The sequence below is a fragment of the Coregonus lavaretus genome, assembly GCF_964263955.1.
Source record: "Coregonus lavaretus genome assembly, chromosome: 11".
Taxonomy (NCBI): domain Eukaryota; kingdom Metazoa; phylum Chordata; class Actinopteri; order Salmoniformes; family Salmonidae; genus Coregonus; species Coregonus lavaretus.
The window spans coordinates 34,251,211-34,273,110 of NC_139998.1; the positions used below are offsets into that span (position 1 = coordinate 34,251,211).

The 21,900-nt window shown below is 46.8% G+C and overlaps 1 protein-coding gene across 1 annotated transcript in view; it reads right to left on the bottom strand.

The window, feature by feature from the left end:
• Positions 1-4,907: 4,907 nt before the first annotated feature.
• Positions 4,908-21,900, bottom strand: part of nrn1la (neuritin 1-like a) — a gene marked incomplete at both ends in the record, with an annotated part of 69,870 nt that continues 52,877 nt past the window's right edge. The window contains 2 exons of the mRNA XM_084171907.1: positions 4,908-5,205; positions 13,659-13,809. Coding sequence (XP_084028033.1) covers positions 4,908-5,205; positions 13,659-13,809 — 449 coding nt within the window. The remainder of the gene's footprint in view (positions 5,206-13,658; positions 13,810-21,900) is intronic.

Consider the following 21,900-nt stretch of genomic DNA (forward strand, 5'->3'; position numbering starts at 1 on the left):
GTTTGCAACTGCACATGGGGACAAAGATCATACTTTTTGGAGAAATGTCCTCTGCTCTGATGAAACAAAAATTTAACTGTTTAGCCAAAATGACCATTATGTTTGGAGGAAAAAGGGGGTTCCTTGCAACCCGAAGAACACCATCCTAACCGTGAAGCACGGGAGTGGCAGCATCATGCTGTGGGGGTGCTTTGCTGTAGGAGGGACTGATGCACTTCACAAAATAGATGGCATCATGAGGAAGGAAAATGATGTGGATATATTGAAGCAACATCTCAAGACATCAGTCAGGAAGTTAAAGCTTGGTCGCAAATGGGTCTTCCAAATGGACAATGACCCCAAGCATACTTCCAAAGTTGTGGCAAAATGGCTTAAGGACAACAAAGTCAAGGTATTGGAGTGGCCATCACAAAGCCCTGACCTCAATCCTATAGAAAATGTGTTGGCAGAACTGAAAAAGCGTGTGCGAGCAAGGAGGCCTACAAACCTGACTCAGTTACACCAGCTCTGTCAGGAGGAATGGGCCAAAATTCACCCAACCTATTGTGGGGAGCTTGTGGAAGGCTACCCGAAACGTTTGACCCAAGTTAAACAATTTAAAGGCAATGCTACCCAATGCTAATTGAGTGTATGTAAACTTCTGACCCACTGAGAATGTGACGAAATAAACAAAAGCTGAAATAAATCACTCTCTACTATTATTCTGACATTTCACATTCTTAAAATAAAGTGGTGATCCTAACTGACCTAAGACAGGGAATTTTTACTAGGATTAAATGTCAGGAATTGTGAAAACTGAGTTAAAATGTATTTGGCTAAGGTGTATGTAAACTTCCGACTTCAACTGTATATTGTTAATGTAAACAGTAATAAGTACAGAACCCAGAATCGACACCTTTCGTTATGTCCAAAAAACCTGATTTAACAAAATCAGTAGATACACATTGAGTTCTATCTGTCAAGTAATTTTGAAAACAGTTACATGCAGCCTGGTATAGGCCAATTGAGGAAAGCCTCCGAATTAGCAAGTGGTGATCAACAGTATCGAAGGCCTTTGACAGGTCAATGAAGAGGGCAGCACAATGTTGCCTTTTATCCATACAGTTAACCACATCATTTATAACTAGGGATGCAGCAGAGATAGTGCTATGACCTGGTCTAAAACCCGACTGATGTACATTTAGAATACATTTCAAAGATATGAAAGATTTTAGCTGAGAATGAATCAATGATTCTAATATTTTAGCTAGCCAAGAAAGTTTAGAAATAGGGCGATAATTATTTAGGTCACAATGGTCACCGCCTTTGTGAAGGGGAGCACATGGGCCTCCTTCCAAACCTTGGGGATAGTACCAGATATAATTGTCAGGTTACAAATATGGGTTCATGATTCTGCAATCAGGGGGGCAGAGAGCAGCACCAAAAATTGCTTAAGCTTATCAGCCCTAGTGGATATTTTTTACATAAATCTTAAGCAAGGCATCTAGCATATCACAGGTAGTAAATTGTTGAAATGAAAATAAAGATTCACTAGAAGTTGACGGGTTAAGCGTCGAGTCAGCTAGAGGCTGGCAGAGGGAAGAGCAGTCGATTGACTGACCAGGGTCAATTAAACCACGGTTTCTCTCAAATAAAAAGCCTGCGGAGATAAGATTATGATTAAAAGCATCACTTATGCCATTCTTCTCAGTTATGATGCTATAGTCAGACATGCTGCATACAGACAGGCAAATATTGAAAGTAAAAATAACAAATTGAATCACTGTTGAAACTCAGGGTTCTATTCAATCAGATCCGCTTTTGCCGACATCCGCATTGCGGTTGTTTTGGCAGTGTCAGAGGTGGAACTAGGCTACATTATTTCTGTCAAATCCACAAGCGGCTCCTGGCATTAGGCTATACCAAAGATTGTCTATTATATTGACAATATATTAGAGTGACCGCTCTAACAATGGAAATACATGTCCTCAAAGATAGAAGGCAGGCAGGAAGAGGCGAGAGCAGGTGGGATCATTCTAGCCAATGAACAACGGGCCTTAGAGATAGATAGAGGACTATTCTTTGTATCTGTGCCATTATAGAATCTGTGACAGCATGGACATTTTAAAGTAGTCCATTTTCTTCTTCTTCACTGGCTTTGTTCCCAACTCATATGAATCCCCACCCAGTTGACTACTTTAAAATGGTGGAAGCCCTCAATGGCAATGCCCATGCTAATGAGTCCTCTATCCATCTCTATGACAACAGGCACCATTTACATTTACATCATTTAGCAGACGCTCTTATCCAGAGCCACACTTCGATATAAAGTATTTTTTTGCCACGTGTGTCCACTTATATCAGTGCATTTGTAAAAACCTAACCATTATGAAACTTCTATTTGAGCAAATTAGCAATTACATTTTTTTGTTGACCAAATTCAACACTCTCTCATTGACCTCCATACAAAGATTCTTCACTTCATGGCCTTATTTTCATGGACAGAGTAAAACCTCTCGCTTCGCCTCTTCCTGTCTGGCTATACCTAAAATATAATTGGCTGCACAGAGTCGCATTAAGAGAAATCCCACAAAGCCTTTTTTACAAATTCTAAAACTGGAATGTGAGACGTAATCTAGAACTCTTATTAGGCTGATAGAAATTCTCATGATTTTGTTTAATGATTTTCAATTTGAGAGTCATCATTTCTGTATAGACAACACTTTCTTGTTCTGAACTTCTAACGCGAGTGGGATGGGTGTGGCTTCATGACAATGATCAAGAGCAACTGGTCACCGATTTGACAGCTCCAATGCAGTTACACAACGCCAAAACATCAGCTATGTGGGTGTTGGCTATCGCCGGTTAACGCTTGATCTGATTGAATCTAGGCCTCAGTCAAATACGTTTATGGAAACTCTGTACTTAAGATTGGGGTCCCCAGGAGCGCGTTTGGGAAACGCTGCTTTAGGATGACAGTATCACAACTTCAAAGGGAGGAATATAGAATTCTGTTGAATTTGCACCCTTTGTCTCATCTGCTTCCATCTTTGAGAGACTTATGGGGAATATACAATGTTACAGACAGAAAGGTTTCTTCCTTTTCAAAATATCATAAAAAGAAAGAGTGCACAGTTCTACATGCCTATCATACAACGTCTCAAGCAAATAACACAAAACATTTGTTCCATTGTAACTGCTAGTACAGAAGTATACAATGCAGGTACAGTAACATCATATCTATGCAAAGAATAATGATGCGTTTGAGCTGATGTATACAAGAATGAAAAAGCTTATTGTAAAGCAAGATAAGCGAGAGTCTCCATACTGTATTTTCACATAAAAGGCATAGCTACTGCTTTCATTCACCAAGTGTTATTACACTGGCACAATGCACACAAGCTCGTACACAGACACACACACACACTCGTACACACACACACACACAAACACACAATTTATTGAAATACAGATAAGTAATAATAATTTGCAAACAGCCTAAAATGTGTTATCCAGTAACCTAAAATGTTGCAGTGCTAGCTGTTATAGCAACACAATATTATTTAAATATGTACATTTATTGAATTATCAACTAAATCTACTTCATATATTGTATGTCCTTTATTTTACAATAATAGATTTCCTTCAGGTTTTCACCACAGTTTAGTACTGCCTACCTGACCATCCCACACAACCTTGCTGCATTAGCAAACAAGATTAATTGCCAATAAAAAATGCAAATCCACTGCAAATACAAATTGACTGGTAAAGCTGTTGAGGAGAGCAAAGCCAATAGAAAACATATTTTTTAGAAGGTATATTCAAGTTCCAACATGGTAATTAGTACTAGGTTTTAAACGCAGCTAAGCTTTCATGTCAGGGAGTCAAGCGGGTTATCCTCATGGTGTTTACTTTTATAAAATGAATGTCCTCTAGAGTAAAACATTGCTTCTTTCTATACCGTTCCTATTTCACCAGGGTCTCCGTTTACGCACAGGCTCCTACACCATCAAAAGGCTTGAAAATCAGGAAATAACGTTTTTTATGTTAAAAAAATTACATTATGTATATAGCTAGCCTACTATATATTGATGTGCCATTTGATATGTACATAAATATTAATATGAATAAATTACATTATGTACACGTTCATCCATATTACTTCAACACAAATAACTAAATATAATTCTAGGTCAGCCTAGACTTGACCTAGACAAGAAGTGATGTGATGTAAGTTAGGTGGTTTATCTGTTCATAAACACTGTGTTAAATAGACACACACTGGGTGAATGCACAGTGATCCAAGCCTTCAGTCCTTAACATTCAAACTGCCTTGAGCTGGGTATATTTCATTATGCTTGTCTGCAGGTAAACTCTATTGTTTTAGAGGTTTTACACTGAGTAATTCTTTCTTTAATCCTCAGTGAGTCCCAAACGAAATAACAAAAATTGGCTGAGCCTTTAATGCTACAAAACATCCCGCAGTGCTCTCTGATTGAATAACAACCTGACAAGGAAACTTCAGGATGCAGGTTTATGTGTGAGATGTTGCTGTTAAGCCTTGCCTGGTGAGGCTTAAAGAATCTGTATTGGGTTCTAGATGTTTGAGGTTTATTTGCTAATTTACATTCTACCCTCAGCTCTCCCTGACAGCATCCCACTGGAACCATTTTATCCAACTCTTAAATTGAGGAGGAGGAGAGTATTTCAGAGAGAGTTAGAGAAAGAGAGAGAGCTAGAAAGATAATGTGTGTGTATGAAATGAATACACTACAGATGAGGAGCCACCAATCTGAACATGCTGCTAGAAATATATGCAACTCCTTTTTAGTACATAAAAAATGTTAGTGAGTTTATGGTCCCTTTTTTTTTTTTTTTTTTTTACATGTCCTCAATGAGATCCTCCCTCCCCTTCACCCTGATCGTGCCTAAATCCTGGGCAACAGCAGCAGAAGGGACAGACATAAGGGGAGCAACCAGAAAGAGGTGGGACCTGGACGATGGGTGTGTGCTTTTAGAGACTCCTGGTTAATCTCTTCCTGGTTGGGTGGGCTCAGGGCATCAGCGGTGGCAGCTGGTTGGTTACGACTGGAGCACATGTCATACAGGTTACCAGAAAACTGCATCTTTTTGGACTCCTGTCGCAGAGACTCCCAGACTGCAGCAGCCTCATCAGGACAGCCCGCCATCGCCACGTTTGCACAGTTATGAAACTCATCCCAGGACCTGTAGGGGATGGAAGAAAGATGGTCACATAGCTCTTGAGTTCTAGAATAACTTTTATTACATTTTAGTCATTTAGCAGACGCTCTTATCCAGAGCGACTTACAGTTAGTGAGTGCATACATTGTTTTTTGGTTTTGTTCATACTGGCCCCCCATGGGAATCGAACCCACAACCCTGGCGTTGCAAGCGCCATGCTCTACCAACTGAGCTACACAGGGCCCATTTTATATGTCCATATCTTTCTAACAACCAGGTATAACAATGTAGTTCAAGACACTATTCATTATTAATCTGTGTGATACATTAAAGGATCCCCCATGAAACCATGGTTGTAGTTACAGTGGGGGAAAAATAATTTAGTCAGCCACCAATTGTTCAAGTTCTCCCACTTAAAAAGATGAGAGAGGCCTGTAATTTTCATCATAGGTACACGTCAACTATGACAGAAAAATTAGGGGAAAAAATCCAGAATATCACATTGTAGGATTTTTTATGAATTTATTTGCAAATTATGGTGGAAAATAAGTATTTGGTCAATAACAAAAGTTTCTCAATACTTTGTTATATACCCTTTGTTGGCAATGACACAGGTCAAACGTTTTCACAGTCTTCACTAGGTTTTCACACACTGTTGCTGGTATTTTGGCCCATTCCTCCATGCAGATCTCCTCTAGAGCAGTGATGTTTTGGGGCTGTCGCTGGGCAACACAGACTTTCAACTCCCTCCAAAGATTTTCTATGGGGTTGAGATCTGGAGACTGGCTAGGCCACTCCAGGACCTTGAAATGCTTCTTACGAAGCCACTCCTTCGTTGCCCGGGCGGTGTGTTTGGGATCATTGTCATGCTGAAAGACCCAGCCACGTTTAATCTTCAATGCCCTTGCTGATGGAAGGAGGTTTTCACTCAAAATCTCACGATACATGGCCCCATTCATTCTTTCCTTTACACGGATCAGTCGTCCTGGTCCCTTTGCAGAAAAACAGCCCCAAAGCATGATGTTTCCACCCCCATGCTTCACAGTAGGTATGGTGTTCTTTGGATGCAACTCAGCATTCTTTGTCCTCCAAACATGACGAGTTGCGTTTTTACCAAAAAGTTATATTTTGGTTTCATCTGACCATATGACATTCTCCCAATCCTCTTCTGGATCATCCAAATGCACTCTAGCAAACTTCAGACGGGCTGGACATGTACTGGCTTAAGCAGGGGGACACGTCTTGCACTGCAGGATTTGAGTCCCTGGCGGCGTAGTGTGTTACTGATGGTAGGCTTTGTTACTTTGGTCCCAGCTCTCTGCAGGTCATTCACTAGGTCCCCCCGTGTGGTTCTGGGATTTTTGCTCACCGTTCATGTGATCATTTTGACCCCACGGGGTGAGATCTTGCGTGGAGCCCCAGATCGAGGGAGATTATCAGTGGTCTTGTATGTCTTCCATTTCCTAATAATTGCTCCCACAGTTGATTTCTTCAAACCAAGCTGCTTACCTATTGCAGATTCAGTCTTCCCAGCCTGGTGCAGGTCTACAATTTTGTTTCTGGTGTCCTTTGACAGCTCTTTGGTCTTGGCCATAGTGGAGTTTGGAGTGTGACTGTTTGAGGTTGTGGACAGGTGTATTTTATACTGATAACAAGTTCAAACAGGTGCCATTAATACAGGTAACGAGTGGAGGACAGAGGAGCCTCTTAAAGAAGAAGTTACAGGTCTGTGAGAGCCAGAAATCTTGCTTGTTTGTAGGTGACCAAATACTTATTTTCCACCATAATTTGCAAATAAATTCATTAAAAATCCTACAATGTGATTTTCTGGAATTTCTTTCTCATTTTGTCTGTCATAGTTGACGTGTACCTATGATGAAAATTACAGGCCTCTCTCATCTTTTTAAGTGGGAGAACTTGCACAATTGGTGGCTGACTAAATACTTATTTCCCCCACTATATGTGTTTGCTATGGGAAGGGCTGTGTGTAAATCTATAAGGAGGAGATAAGGCAGAAGCAGATTGGTCGAACACAACATCTGCCCATAAAACGAAACATCATAGATTCACATTCCCTGGGTACAAGTGCAGAAAGGCTAAACTTGCACTGTATTTGGATATGGGCCCTTAGTCTAAACTCAACCCTAAAACAGCACATCTGCTGAGGGCTTAGGGGCATCTGTTTACCGTACACACAGGAGACCTTGAGGGGAATGGGTGAAACAAAGTGGAAGCAAAATGCAGCCTTGTAAAGTCCCAGAATCACATGTGCGGTAGAAAACAGCAGAGTAACAGCTTGTTAGATAAATCTGCCCCGCAGTCTCTTCTCTGATTAAAATAATAAAGGATTGCTGAGGTGTTAGATTGAACACTTGATCTAAAACATACACTGCATGCTAATGCATAAACGAACACACATAAAGATACACATAAACCAAGCTTGAGGGAAACAATAACGTTACCCATTCTACTAATGGCAGATTTCACCTTAATTTCTATTCTATACTCACAGGAAGCTCTCCTATCATTCCATAGAGAATACTGTCAGTGGTGCAGCCTTGGCCTAGATGCAAATCTGAGAATTTTATCCAGGAGGGAAAATACTGCCTTTCTACTGGTCCCTGATAGATTCCTGGGAAGTGTGTGAATGTGTGCGTGCACATGCAAGTGCACGTTTGTGTGTGTGGGTGTGTTCGTGTCAATGTGAAGTTGAAGTCGGAAGTTTACATACACCTTAGCCAAAAACATTTAAACTCAGTTTTTCAGAATTCCTGACATTTAATCCCAATAAAATTCCCTGTCTTAGGTCAGTTAGGATCACCACTTTATTTAAAAAAAGTGAAATGTCAGAATAATAGCAGAGATAATTTTTTATTTCAGCTTTTATTTCTTTCATCACATTCCCAGTGGGTCAGAAGTTTACATGCACTCAAATAGTATTTGGTAGCATTGCCTTTAAATTGTTTAACTTGGGTCAAACGTTTCGGGTAGCCTTCCACAAGCTTCCCACAATATGTTGGGTGAATTTTGGCCCATTCCTCCAGACAGAGCTGGTGTAACTGAGTCAGGTTTGTAGGCCTCCTTGCTTGCACACACTTTTTCAGTTCTGCCCACAAATGTTCTATAGGATTGAGGTCAGGGCTTTGTGATGGCCACTCCAATACCTTGACTTTGTTGTCCTTAAGCCATTTTGCCACAACTTTGGAAGTATGCTTGGGGTCATTGTCCATTTGGAGGACCCATTTGCGACCAAGCTTTAACTTCCTGACTGATGTCTTGAGATGTTGCTTCAATATATCCACATAATTTTCCTTCCTCATGATGCCATCTATTTTGTGAAGTGCACCAGTCCCTTTTGCAGCAAAGCACCCACACAGCATGATGCTGCCACCCCTGTGCTTCACCGTTGGGATGGTGTTCTTCAGCTTGCAAGCATCCCCCTTTTTTCTACAAACATAACGATGGTCATTATGGCCAAACAGTTCTATTTTTGTTTCATCAGACCAGAGGACATTTCTCCAAAAAGTACGATCTTTGTCCCCATGTGCAGTTGCAAACCGTAGTCTGGCTTTTTTATGGCGGTTTTGGAGCAGTGGCTTCTTCCTTGCTGAGCAGCCTTTCAGGTTACGTCGATATAGGACTTGTTTTACTGTGTATATAGGTACTTTTGTATCTGTTTCCTCCAGCATCTTCACAAGGTCCTTTGCTGGTGTTCTGGGATTGATTTGCACTTTTCTCACCAAAGTACGTTCATCTCTAGGAGACAGAACGCGTCTCCTTCCTGAGCGGGATGACGGCTGCAGGGTCCCATGGTGTTTATACTTGCGTACTATTGTTTGTAAAGATGAACGTGGTACCATCAGGCGTTTGGAAATTGCTCCCAAGGATGAACCAGACTTGTGGAGGTCTACAATTTGTTTTCTGAGGTCTTGGCTGATTTATTTAGATTTTCCCATGATGTCAAGCAAAGAGGCACTGAGTTTGAAGGTAGGCCTTGAAATACATCCACAGGTACACCTGCAATTGACTCAAATTATGTCAATTAGCCTATCAGAAGCTTCTACAGCCATTACATCATTTTCTGAAACTTCTGACCCACTGGAATTGTGATACAGTGAATTATAAGTTAAATAATCTGTCTGTCTAAACAACTGTTGGAAAAATTACTTGTGTCATGCACAAAGTAGAACCGACTTGCCAAAACTAAAGTTTGTTAACAAGAAATTTGTGGAGTGGTTGAAAAATAAGTTTTAATGTCTCCAACCTAAGTGTATGTAACTTTCCGACTTCAACTGTAACTGCCAAAATAAAGGAAACACCAACATAAAATGTCATAATAGGGCGTTGGGCCACCATGAGCCAGAACAGCTTCAATGCACCTTGGCATAGACTTAAAAGTGTCTGGAACTCTATTGGAGGGATGGAACACCATTCTACCATGAGATTTTCCATAATTAGGTGTTTTGCTGAAGGTGGTGGAAAACGCTCTCAGGCGCCATTCCAGAATCTCGTCCAGGATGGAGAGGCAGAGGTGTCTGCGCCAGGGATGTTGTCTATACTGCGGCCAGGCAGGTCACCACTGCGACTCATGCCCGGAGAAGCCGGGAAACGGGAGGGCTTGCTAGTATCGGGAGGGGTGTTAGCGAGCCGGAACCGAAACCCCAACTCCAGAGACTCCCAGACTTTTCTCCCTGTCAGGGTTCAGTGGGCCTGCGCTGCACGTCGGGCGCATACACTGGTGTATTCTGGGGCCGCGGGAAATCTGATGGACGCAGTGCTGGCCCAAGGGTGGAGCGTTCCGTTACTTTCCCTCTCTGAGCCGGTTCCGGTCATGGGACTGGACGGCTGGCCGTTGGGGTTGGGCTTCATCACCCGGCGCACTATACCCGTGTGTGTCCGGCTGGTGGGGGGGGGCTATGGGAGGATATCCCGTTTTTCATTGTGGACTCTCCGGAGTGCCCCCTCGTCCTCGGGCACCCGTGGCTGGTCGCCCACAAACCCCGGATAGACTGGTCCACGGGGCGGCTCATCATGGAGGGAGGCTACGCATCCTTCCTATTCCGATCTCCACCGACCACTCATCAGCCCAAACCACCATCCCAGACCACCTACCAGCCCTCACCTCTTCCCCAGGTCCCGCTCTCCCTACCGCCCTAGCGGCGATGGCCACTGGGAGGAAGTCGGCTACAGACTCCGTCACCGGCCCAGACCTGGCAGGCGTTCGCCGAGAGTATTGGGATCTGGGGGAGGTGTTTAGTAAGAGGCGTGCCAAGGGCCTACCTCCTGACAGGCCATACAACTGCACTATCAATCTCCTGCCATGCGCCATGCCCACACGAGGGCGATTGTTTTTCTTGTCCCTCTACCTCACCCGCGGGCTTCTTCTTCGTGGGGAAAAAGGACGGTGGGCAGCGGCCGTGCATTGATTACCGGGCGCTCGATGACATCACGGTTAAGAACCGTTACCAGCTCCCCCTGATGACGACGGCATTCGAGTCGTTGCAGGGAGCCCGGGTCTTCACCAAGCTGGACTTATGCAATGCCTACAACCTGGTGAGGATTCGGGAGGGTGACGAGTGGAAGATGGCTTTTAACACACCCAGTGGGCATTACGACTACCAAGTCATGCCGTTCGGTCCAGCCAACGCGCCTGCAGTGTTCCAGGCGTTGGTCAATGACGTGCTCCGGGACCTCCTCGACTACAGCATCTTCGTGTATTTGGATGACATCCTAATATTCTCAAAGGACATTAGTGAAAACCAGCAGCACGTTCGGCAGGTCCTCCAACGCCTTCTCCGTCACCAGCTCTACGTCAAGGCGGAGAAGTGCCGTGTTCCATACAGAGACAGTCTCCTTCCTGGGGTTCATCGTCACCCAGGGGGACCTACGGATGGACCCAGCCAAGGTCAGCGCGGTACTGCATTGGCCCCAGTCCTCATCCCTCAAGGAACTACAGCGGCAAAGTTCAGTACAGTTCGCAAATTTTTCTAGACGATTCATTCGCAATTTTAGCTCCCTAGCCGCTCCCCTGACAGCCCTCACCCAGACGAGCGTGCTCTCCTTCGCCTGGACCCCGGAAGCGGGGAACGCATTTGATGCGCTTAAGCGCGCTTTACATCGGCCCCGGTCCTAGGGCATCCTGATCCGTCCCTGCCGTTCATTGTGGAGGTGGATGCTTCAGACATTGCTGTGGGACTCACCCCTTTGCGTTTTTTTCCCATCGGCTGTCCCCGGTGAAGCGGAATTACGATGTGGGGAACCGTGAGTTGCTAGCGGTCAAGCTCGCCCTGGGGGAGAGGAGGCATTGGCTAGAGGGGGCCGTCCATCCATTCATCGTATGGACGGACCATAAGAACTTAGCCTACATCCAGGGGGCAAAGAGGCTCAACTCGCACCAGGCCAGGTGGGCGTTGTTTTTCACCAGGTTCCGGTTCACCATCTCATACCGTCCGGGGTTGAAGAACACCAAGCCTGACGCGCTCTCCCGGCAGTTCGACCCCGTGGACCTGGTGGATAGGGACAACCCCATTGTCGCCAACGCCCTGATTGCTGCCCCAGTTTCGCCCTGTTACAGGAGGGGGTCGCAGTTCTGGAGCGACCCACTAGGTGTCATCCTCCGACAACCTTAGGCACCTCCTCACTCACAGTCTGGACTAATCATTATCTCATTGGTGTCTCCTGTGTCTACCTGTTCACCTGTGTATTTATGCCCTCACTTCCCTGTGTTCCCTTGCTCAGTTTTCTCTGCTAGTTTCTCTATGTCCAGCAGTACTACACAGTGTCTGATTGGAGACCTATGAACAGGTACTTGAGAAGTGTTCTCCCTGTTTCGTTATTTGTTTCAGTCTTAGGTAGTATTTCGTATTTTGGCTGTCAGCCGGTTTTTGTAGACTTATTTGCTCCGCCTTTCTTTTATCGTGAGAAGTCCGTTATATTGTATTCTGGCTTCGGGACCACCAGTAAAGATCCTTGTTTCACCATCTCTGCCTACTGCCTACTGTATATCCTGCACCGCACCTGGGTCACACCTCACACCAACCCTTACACATGGCCCCCTCCGTCCATAACTTAATAAGTCAATTTAACACACGTACCGTATGTTGTAAGAATTTCAATATCACAACAGAATTTCTGTTATAATCAGTTTTAAGAGGAAAACATTTTCCTAGAGCGACAAAAAGTTACCTTTTCAAATCCTCCTACATAGTCACATGCAGGTAAGACGTTTTGATTTCTATATAGTCTCAGAAAGGGCAGGTTTGGAGGTTTCCAAAACCCTATTAATTGCCAAATAACTCTCAAAATTATTTGAAAATATACAATTTTCTTAGATTTATCACTGTTCCATGCGCTCCACAGGTGAGCATGTGGCAACAGATAGCCTACAGTAACATAAACTAAAGAAAATGCTATTGTGTTCTTTTAAATAATAGTTTTTCCATATTCTGATGTTACCCAAGACCTTCATAAACACAACCAAATGATTATTTTTCCGATAGCATATATGAAATGTTATAGACTGAATGTTTGAGTCAAAATGACTGCTCATTTTCTCAAAGGGGGGTGAGTCGAGGCCCGGGTTTTCTAGTGTTAAGGAATATGACCAAAATAACAACATCATTGTAACGACCACTATATCCCTGTAGATTCCAAGGGTGTCTCCAGCCCCGCAATACTGAACAGCAACTGGCTTAAGGATGTCGATAGGACCTTCCTACATTGATGTGTAACAGTATTGCTTCCATCCCTCTCCTTGCCCCAACCTGGGCTCGAACCAGGGATCCTCAGAACACATCAACAACTGTCTCCCACAAAGCATTGTTACCTATCGCTCCACAAAAGCCGTGACTGCTCCCTGACAACTACTTCAAGGTCTAAGAGCGAGTGACATCACCAATTGAAATGCAACTAGCACGCACCGCAAACTAGCTAGCCAATTCACACCGGTTACAGATGCAACAACATGTCTGGGAATGGGTTGATATTGATGGGGTGATGCAAGGAGAGGCGTCTTCCATGACGATGACATCACTGCTCAATAAATTCCTAGACATTTCCAGAAGGGAAGGTATAATATTAAGATGGATTACAGACACATGTATAAATAGAATGGAAGGCGGAGATGGGTAAAGAGAGACCCGCAATCTTTAATTAGGCACTCCACTATGCCTCCAGCAAATGGGAAGAGCTGTCAGGATGTTAGAGAGAGGTGGGGCATTACCACAAAGAGAGCGATAGAGATGGACAAAGATCTGGAGGGAATGAAATAGAGGAAAATATATGGTGGAGTCTATCTTTCAATGGTGATGGAATTATGGGTCACAGTGTTCCGTCAATTTACACATTTCAGAGTGGGAGTGTGTGTGTTTATAAACAACATAAAGATGAGAGGATTGCGTGTGTGTGCGTGCGTGTGCATGTGTGTGCGCGTGTGTCTGCGTGTGCACAGATGCGTGTGTACAGATGACTGTGCTTACTTGCAGATGGTGTGTATCTCCTGTGTATCCTCATCCTTCTGGGCACTCTCAGTCAGGCTGTCCCCCAGAGCCATCAGACACTGAGCGAAGCCCTTATAGATGGAGTGACACCTCCTGGTGGAGGCAGCAGAGCTGGGACAGGGGCCGACGACTGGAAGGAGACACAGAGACCGAGACATACAGTATACCATCAGCACTCTCTGTATCCCTGGCTAACAGTGGGGAGAAATGAGCATCATGAGAGTTCAACACTGCCAAGCACAGGACTTTTTCGTGTTTTTTAAGAACTTGTTTGGTTACTTAAACAAGCTGCAACAAAGTTCTCTGTATTATACAAGGCTTGACAAACCTTGGATCCTCAATCGCTGGATCTTCTATATTTAACTCTCCTGACATTAAAAGAGACCTGGTTATGTTGCTTTGTGAGTACCCCAGTCCTTGAAATCAGCATGGTTTTATACACTCCAAACGAATGGAATTTGAGTGCCTCGCTCTGGACAACCAACCTTCAGGGCGCACACTCCAGAAAGTCCATGTATGAAAAATACATTTGGAAAGATAATTGTAGATGTTTTAGCTGAAGCATGTCAGAGGGGTACAGGCTGTAGTGTGAGTGACCCAGATATAACTTAATTTCATGATCATTTAGGCTACATATTAATCATTTTAATTTGAAGCAATTAGTGCCTGCACGCCGTGTGAATATATATGAAAGAAAAAGTGAGTCATGAAAGAAAAAGTGAGTCATGAACCCACAAGATGAAACTGCTCCCTTAGAGACCTCTATCTCTTTATCCCCTATCTCTTCCCATACTTCTTCCTTACCTGGTAAAACAGCCATTTGAAGGCGACCCCTCAACGAGCGTAACGGTGGGACTAAGTGAGGTAAAACTGAGGATTGTAATTGGGTCAGACAGCAGATTGTTACAGGAGGGGGTCGCAGTTCCTGAGCGACACACTAGGTGTCATCCTCCGACAACCTTAGGCACCTACTCACTCACAGTCGGGACTAATCATCATCCTATTGGTGTCACCTGTGTCTATCGGTTCACCTGTGTATTTTTGCCCTCACTTCCCTGTGTTCCCTTGCTCAGTTTTCTCTGCTAGTTTCTCAATGTCCAGCAGTACTACGCAGTGTCTGATCAGAGACCTATGAACAGGTACTTGAGAAGGTCCTTGTTTCACCATCTCTGCCTACTGCCTACTGTATATCCTGCACCGCACCTGGGTCACACCTCACTCCAACCCTTACAGAAAACTGAGCCAATATGGACCCAGTGGAGGCAGCACAGTATCGGAGCGCATTGGCAACACAGGGAGCTATGCTGAACCAACACGACCGCAGCCTGCAGCAGATCACCGAGAATCTCCGCCAACTGATGATCGCTGTGCAGAGCCGGGTGGACACCCGACCAGCCGGCGGAGCGGAAGCCGCGGCAGCGGCATCTCCAGTCTCGCCTGCGACATCGCGGGAACCCCGCCTACCACCTCCGGAGAGGTATGACGGACGTCCAGAGGGCTGCAGGGAATTCCTCACCCAGTGTTCCCTGGTATTCAGCCTACAACCCTCCTCCTTCCCGACGGAGCAGGGCCGGTTGGCCTACATCATCACTCTGTTGACGGGTCGGTCCCTTCCCTGGGCTACCGTGGAGTGGGAGAGCCAAACTCCGGCATGCTCCGACTCCTACCAATTCACCCGGGAGCTACACAAGGTGTTCGACACCTCTCAGGTGGTGTGTGGGCACGAAGCCGGCTCACGGCCTGTCGGCAGGGTGACCGTTCAGTGGCGGACTACTCCGTGGAGTTCCGGACCCGGGCTCGAGAGGAAGGATGGGAGGAGGCCACCCTGGTCGTCCTTTACGCCCAGGGGCTATCGGTGGGGATGAAGGACGAACTCTGGATGGCCTCGTTCAATTCTCGTTGTGGGTAGACAATCGGCGTCGTGAGAGGGCGCATGAGAGAGGGATGACACAAGGCGTGCCTCCGCGTCCCCCTATCAACCCGGAGGCTTTCCGCCGATTCAGGGAGGAGACGCCTCAGGAGGAGGCTATGCAGCTGGGGGCGGCGCGCTTGTCCAGGATGGAGAGGCAGAGGCGTCTGCGCCAGGGACGTTGCCTGTACTGTGGCCAGGCAGGTCACCACTACGACTCATGCCCGGAGAAGCCGGGAAACGGGAGGGCTCGCTAGTTCCGGGAGGGGTACTAGCGAGCCGGAACCGAAACCCCAACTCCAGAGACTCCCAGACTTTTCTCCCCGTCAGGGTTCAGTGGGCCCGCGCTGCGCTTCGGGCACATGCACTGGTGGATTCTGGGGATGCGGGAAACCTGATGGACGCGGAGCTGGCCCAAGGGTGGAGCGTTCCGTTACTCTCCCTCTCCGAGCCGGTTCCGGTCATGGATCTGGACGGCCGGACGTTGGGGTCGGGCTTCATCACCCGGCGCACTGTCCCCGTGCGAGTCCGGGTGGTGGGGGGGCTATGGGAGGATATCCAGTTTTTCATTGTGGACTCTCCGGAGTGTCCCCTCGTCCTCAGGCACCCCTGGCTGGTCGCCCACAAACCCCGGATAGACTGGTCCACGGGGTGGCCTCCTCCTCACAGTTCTTACGACTGCGCTATTGATCTCCTGCCGGGCGCCATGCCCACACGAGGGTTATTGTTTTCCTTGTCCCGGCCGGAGACGCTGGCCATGAGGGAGTATATCGACGAGGCAATCGTCGAGGGTCACATCTGTCCCTCTACCTCACCCGCGGGCGCGGACTTCTTCTTCGTGGGGAAAAAGGACGGTAGGCAGCAGCCGTCCATTGATTACCGGGCGCACAACAACATAACGGTTAAGAACTACTACCCTCTCCCCCTGATGACGACGGCATTCGAGTCGTTGCAGGGAGCCCGGGTCTTCACCAAGCTGGACTTATGTAATGCCTACAACCTGGTGAGGATTCAGGAGGGGGACGAGTGGAAGACTGCTTTTAACACACCCAGTGGGCATTACGACTACCAAGTCATGCCGTTCGGTCTAGCCAACGCGCCTGCGGTGTTCCAGGCGTTGGTCAATGACGTGCTCCGGGACCTCCTCGACTACAGCGTCTTCGTGTATTTGGATGACATCCTAATATTTTCAAAGGACATGAGTGAACACCAGCAGCACGTTCGGCAGGTCCTCCAACGCCTTCTCCGTCACCAGCTCTACATCAAGGCGGAGAAGTGTGTGTTCCACACAGGGACAGTCTCCTTCCTGGGGTTCATAGTCACCCAGGGGGACCTATGGATGGACCCAGCTAAGGTCAGCGCGGTACTGGTTTGGCCCCAGCCCTCATCCCTCAAGCAAATACAATGGTTTTTAGGGTTTGCACATTTTTATAGGCGATTTATTTGCAATTTTAGCTCCCTAGCCGCTCCCCTGACGAGCATTTGATGCGCTTAAGCGGCGCTTTACATCGGCCCCGGTCCTCAGGCATCCTGATCCGTCCCTTCCGTTCATTGTCTCCCGAGTGGCGCAGTGGTCTAAGGCACTGCATCGCAGTGCTAGCTGTGCCACTAGAGATCCTGGTTCGAATCCAGGCTCTGTCGTAGCCGGCCGTGACCGGGGGACCCATGGGGTGGCGCACACATGGCCCAGTGTCGTCCAGGGTAGGGGAGGGAATGGCCAGCAGGGATGTAGCTCAGTTGGTAGAGCATGGCGATTGCAACGCCAGGGTTGTGGGTTCAAATCACACATAATAATGTAAGCACTCACTAACTGTAAGTCGCTCTGGATAAGAGTGTCTGCTAAATATGTAAAATGTAAATTGTGGAGGTGGAACCTTCAGACGTTGCGGTGGGAGCAATCCTGTCCCAATGGTTCCTCACGGACGGTAAGACTCACCCCTGCGCATTTTACTACCATCGGCTGTCCCCGGCAGATCGGAATTATGACGTGGGGAACCGTGAGCTGCTAGTGGTCAAGCTCGCCCTGGGGGAGTGGAGGCATTGGCTAGAGGGGGCCGCCCATCCATTCATCGTATGGACTGACCACAAGAACTTAGCCTACATTCAGGGGGCCAAGAGGCTCAACTCGCACCAGGCCAGGTGGGCGTTGTACTTCACCAGGTTCCGGTTCACCATCTCATACCGTCCGGGGTCGAAGAACACCAAGCCTGACGCGCTCTCCCGGCAGTTCGACCTCGTTGATCTGGTGGAGAGGGACGACCCCATTGTCCCCAACGCCCTGATTGCTGCCCCAGTTTCGTGGGGAATTGATAGGCTCGTCAGAGCAGTGCTACGGTGGGAGCCCGATCCAGGCGGAGGTCCATCAGGGAGGATGTACGTACCCAAGGCTGTGCGCTCGCGACTGCTTCAGTGGGTGCACGCGTCCGACCTCACCAGCCATCCGGGGGGCGCCAGGACGTTGGAGTTCCTCCGTAGGAGGTTCTGTTGGCCATCTGCTGAGGTGGATACGCGCGCCTTTATGACTGCTTGCCCGGTGTGCACGCACACGAATAGCTCATGCCAGCCCGCGACAGGGCTGCTCCGACCCCTGCCTATCCCCAAGCACCCCTGGTCCCACATCTCGCTAGATTTCATTTCCGCCCTACCCCCTCTGATTGATTCACAGTCATCCTGGTCGTTGTGGACCAGTTCTCGAAGGCTGCCCACTTCATTCCCCTTCCCAAACTCCCGTTGGCCCGGGAGACGGCTAAGGTAGTGGTGCAACACGTTTTCCGGGTCCATGGCCTTCCCCAAGATGTGGTGTCGGATCGGGGCCCTCAGTTCGCCTCCAGGTTCTGGAAGGCGTTCGCCACCTGCCTCGGCGCCTCCGTCAGCTTGTCTTCCGGCTTCCATCCCCAGTCGAACGGGCAAACGGAGTGCATCAACCAGGATCTGTAGGGGGAGCTGAGGTGCTATGCCTCCAGCAAACCCAGCTATGTGGAGTCAGCGACTGGTGTTGGTGAAGTACGCCCACAACACCCTTCTCTGCTCGTCCACCGGCCTGTCCCCCTACCAGTGCCAATACGGGTACCAACCACCCCTATTCCCCGAGCAAGAGCAGGAGGCGGCGGTCCCGTCGTCCAGGCCCACATCATTTGCTGTCGCCACACCTGGAGGTAGGTAAGGGCGGCGCTTAAGCGGGCCTCGGTCAGGTCTCAACATCAGGCCAACCGCAGGTGTCGCCATGCCCCGGTTTTTCGCCCGGGACCGAGGGTGTGGCTCTCCATGCGGGATCTTCCCCTCCGCGTAGAGTCCAGGAAGCTGTCTCCCCGGTTCGTCGGGCATTCAGAGTGGTCCGGCGAGTCAACCCAGTGGCCTACCACCTGCAACTTCCCCCCACCATGCGGGTACATCCCACATTCCATGTGTCCCTCCTCAAGCCTGTCGCCACGTGTCCCCTGGCTCCCCCTCCTCGTCCTGTTCCCCCGCTGCGCCTCATCGGAGGGCAGCCGGCTTTTACTGTGGACCGGATCCTGGACTGCCGGCGGGTGGGGAGGGGTCTCCAATTTCTGGTGGACTGGGAGGGTTATGGGTCAGAGGAGCAGTCCTGGGTGCCCAGGAGGGACATTCTGGACCCAGGGCTGATAACAACATTCCGTCGCCTCCACCCAGAGGCGCCGAGGTGAACGGCTGGGGCCGTTTGTCGGGGGCGGGCACTGTTACAGGAGGGTTGTTTCACCATCTCTGCCTACTGCCTACTGTATATCCTGCTCAGCACCTGGGTCACACCTCACTCCAATGTTTGGCAGTGGGGGTCTAAGGATTATTGGTTTCAGTCATCCCCATTAACATTTAATAAAGACCTGCAGAGAGAAGAGAGGTATAGTCAAAAGTGTGAATAGAGCCAAGAGAGATAGGTAGTGTATAAGGAACTAGAGGGAAGAAAAGTGAAGAGGAGCATATGAGACATCTATTGAGGAAGTAAAAAAAAGAGACACCTATGTTGGTCAAAAAACAACTGTTGTCCAGCCCAGTGGTTCTTTATGTAAGCACATGTTGCTGGTGTATGCTGCTGCCTTAGGCTGCTTTTGAGCCTCAATGTAAATATTTGATAGCATGAAAGACCCTGGGGTAATCCATGGAGCACTCCTTTTAAAAAGCAGGCAGTCTCAAGTCAGACAGACATGGCTGACGTCATTTTTTCAGCGTAGAAAAACATTCAATTACTTTACTATCCATAATGGGTGTATTTCCAGCACACTCTGGTTTTTAACTTTGATAATTTACCAAACTCCCCCCTCTCCATCAATAATGATCGATAAAGATATGTGCACATCTAGCTATGCATTCTTTGAAGGTTAGAAATGTAATGATCTTTTCTTTCAAGAGTATTGGCATCATGAGACAAAATACAATTAGTGCAGATATCAATATCAAAAGTATACAGGGAAAAGGTTCTATAAGTTCTATACTACCGGTCAAAAGTTTTAGAACACCTACTCATTCAAGGGTTTTTCTTTATTTTTAATATTTTCTACTCAGTAGGTAAACGGATGATCTCCCCATGTGTGGTTCCCACCGTGTAGCATGGAGGAGGAGGTGTGATGGTGTGGGGGTGCTTTGCTGGTGTCACTGTCTGTGATTTATTTAGAATTCAAGGCACACTTAACCAGCATGGCTACCACAGCATTCTGCAGCGATACGCCATCCCATCTGGTTTGGGCTTAGTGGGACTATCATTTTACCAAGAAGGAGAATGATGGAGTGCTGCATCAGATGACATGGCCTCCACAATCCCCCGATCTCAACCAAATTGAGATGGTTTGGGATGAGTCGGACTGTAGAGTGAAGGAGAAGCAGCCAACAAGTGCTCAGCATATGTGGGAACTCCTTCAAGACTGTTGGAAAAGCATTCCAGGTGAAGCTGGTTGAGAGAAGGCCAAGAGTGTGCAAAGCTGTCATCAAGGCAAAGGATGGCTATTTAAAATATATTTTGTTTAATACTTTTTTGGTTACTACGTGATTCCATATGTGTTATTTCATAGTTTTGATGTCTTCACTATTATTCTACAATGTAGAAAATAGCAAACATTTAGAAAAACCCTTGAATGAATAGGTGTTCTAAAACCTTTGACCGGTAGTGTATACAAATGTCAGGCATCACAGCCATACTGTCTCTACCACTACATACAGTAGATAGACAACTGGATGCCAAAGGCACTATATAATCTTGTATTTTCCTGTCATTATAGCAATGTTCCATGAGGCTTGTTACTGGAGTTTGTTTGGCTCATGGTGCAACAGCACATCAGAACTACCACTGTGGAACCTTTGCTTCCATGTATTAACCTCCCATTCCAGTTGCAGCCTCAGTAATGAACTGGCCTGTAAGCCAGGTTAAATAGCTGCAGGCCATGAGAGTGGAGCACAGAGATCAAGGTGAGTAATTGGAAGGATTCAGGAAAAGACAACACTCACCAGTCAGAGCTGTTTAAAACACTGCTAATTATTCTTATTACTGCTCCTGATAATCCTCACATAATTGCTGGTCAGGGTGGAAAACGGAATGAGTCACTACCCAAATGAGAAAGTTTATGGTCCCGGGGGAGTTCGTAAGGCTTTTCTGGAAATCCAGTACAGTCTGTATAATACAGAGTAAAACTGAAAACAGAACAGCATAATGAGTTGAACTACACTATACCAACATAACGTTTTGCATGTTATCAAAGACCACCATTAATACAAATGTGCTCCCTTGAAACATAAAATGTAGCTGATAACTATGAGTTTGAAGGAAATACATAAATGGAAAACAGAATTATATTTTATTTATCAAGGTCCATTTGACATCACTCCATATATGATTAATCTCTGGAAGCATAAAACAGTATTAAGCATAAGATTAGACAAGAGAAAAATACAGTATTTTTTGTAAGATCCAGCTGACCTTAGTCCACTCTAATAACTGGTTCTGGACAGCCCGCCCGGCAGAGTGATGGGGTGAGTCTTTCTCGGCACAAGTATGTGATCTCTATTCATGAGACAGACTATGCAGCTGTTGGCAGGCACAGTGCTGAACTAGCAGAATTGGTGCTGATGACTGATGCACAGACTCCCCATAGAGAGCACATCAAAATAAATTAAAGCCATTCTTTCTCATGTGTCAATTTCTGAACGATGCACACCCTTCCGATAAACCCATACACAAATGCTTGTGACACCTCTAAAAATAAAAACAGGAGTTAGAGTTCAGTTGACCATTTTGCTGCATATAATGATCTAATGTTACTTTACTTCCTACAGCTGGGTGTTATTTACTGTGTTCAAGTAGGA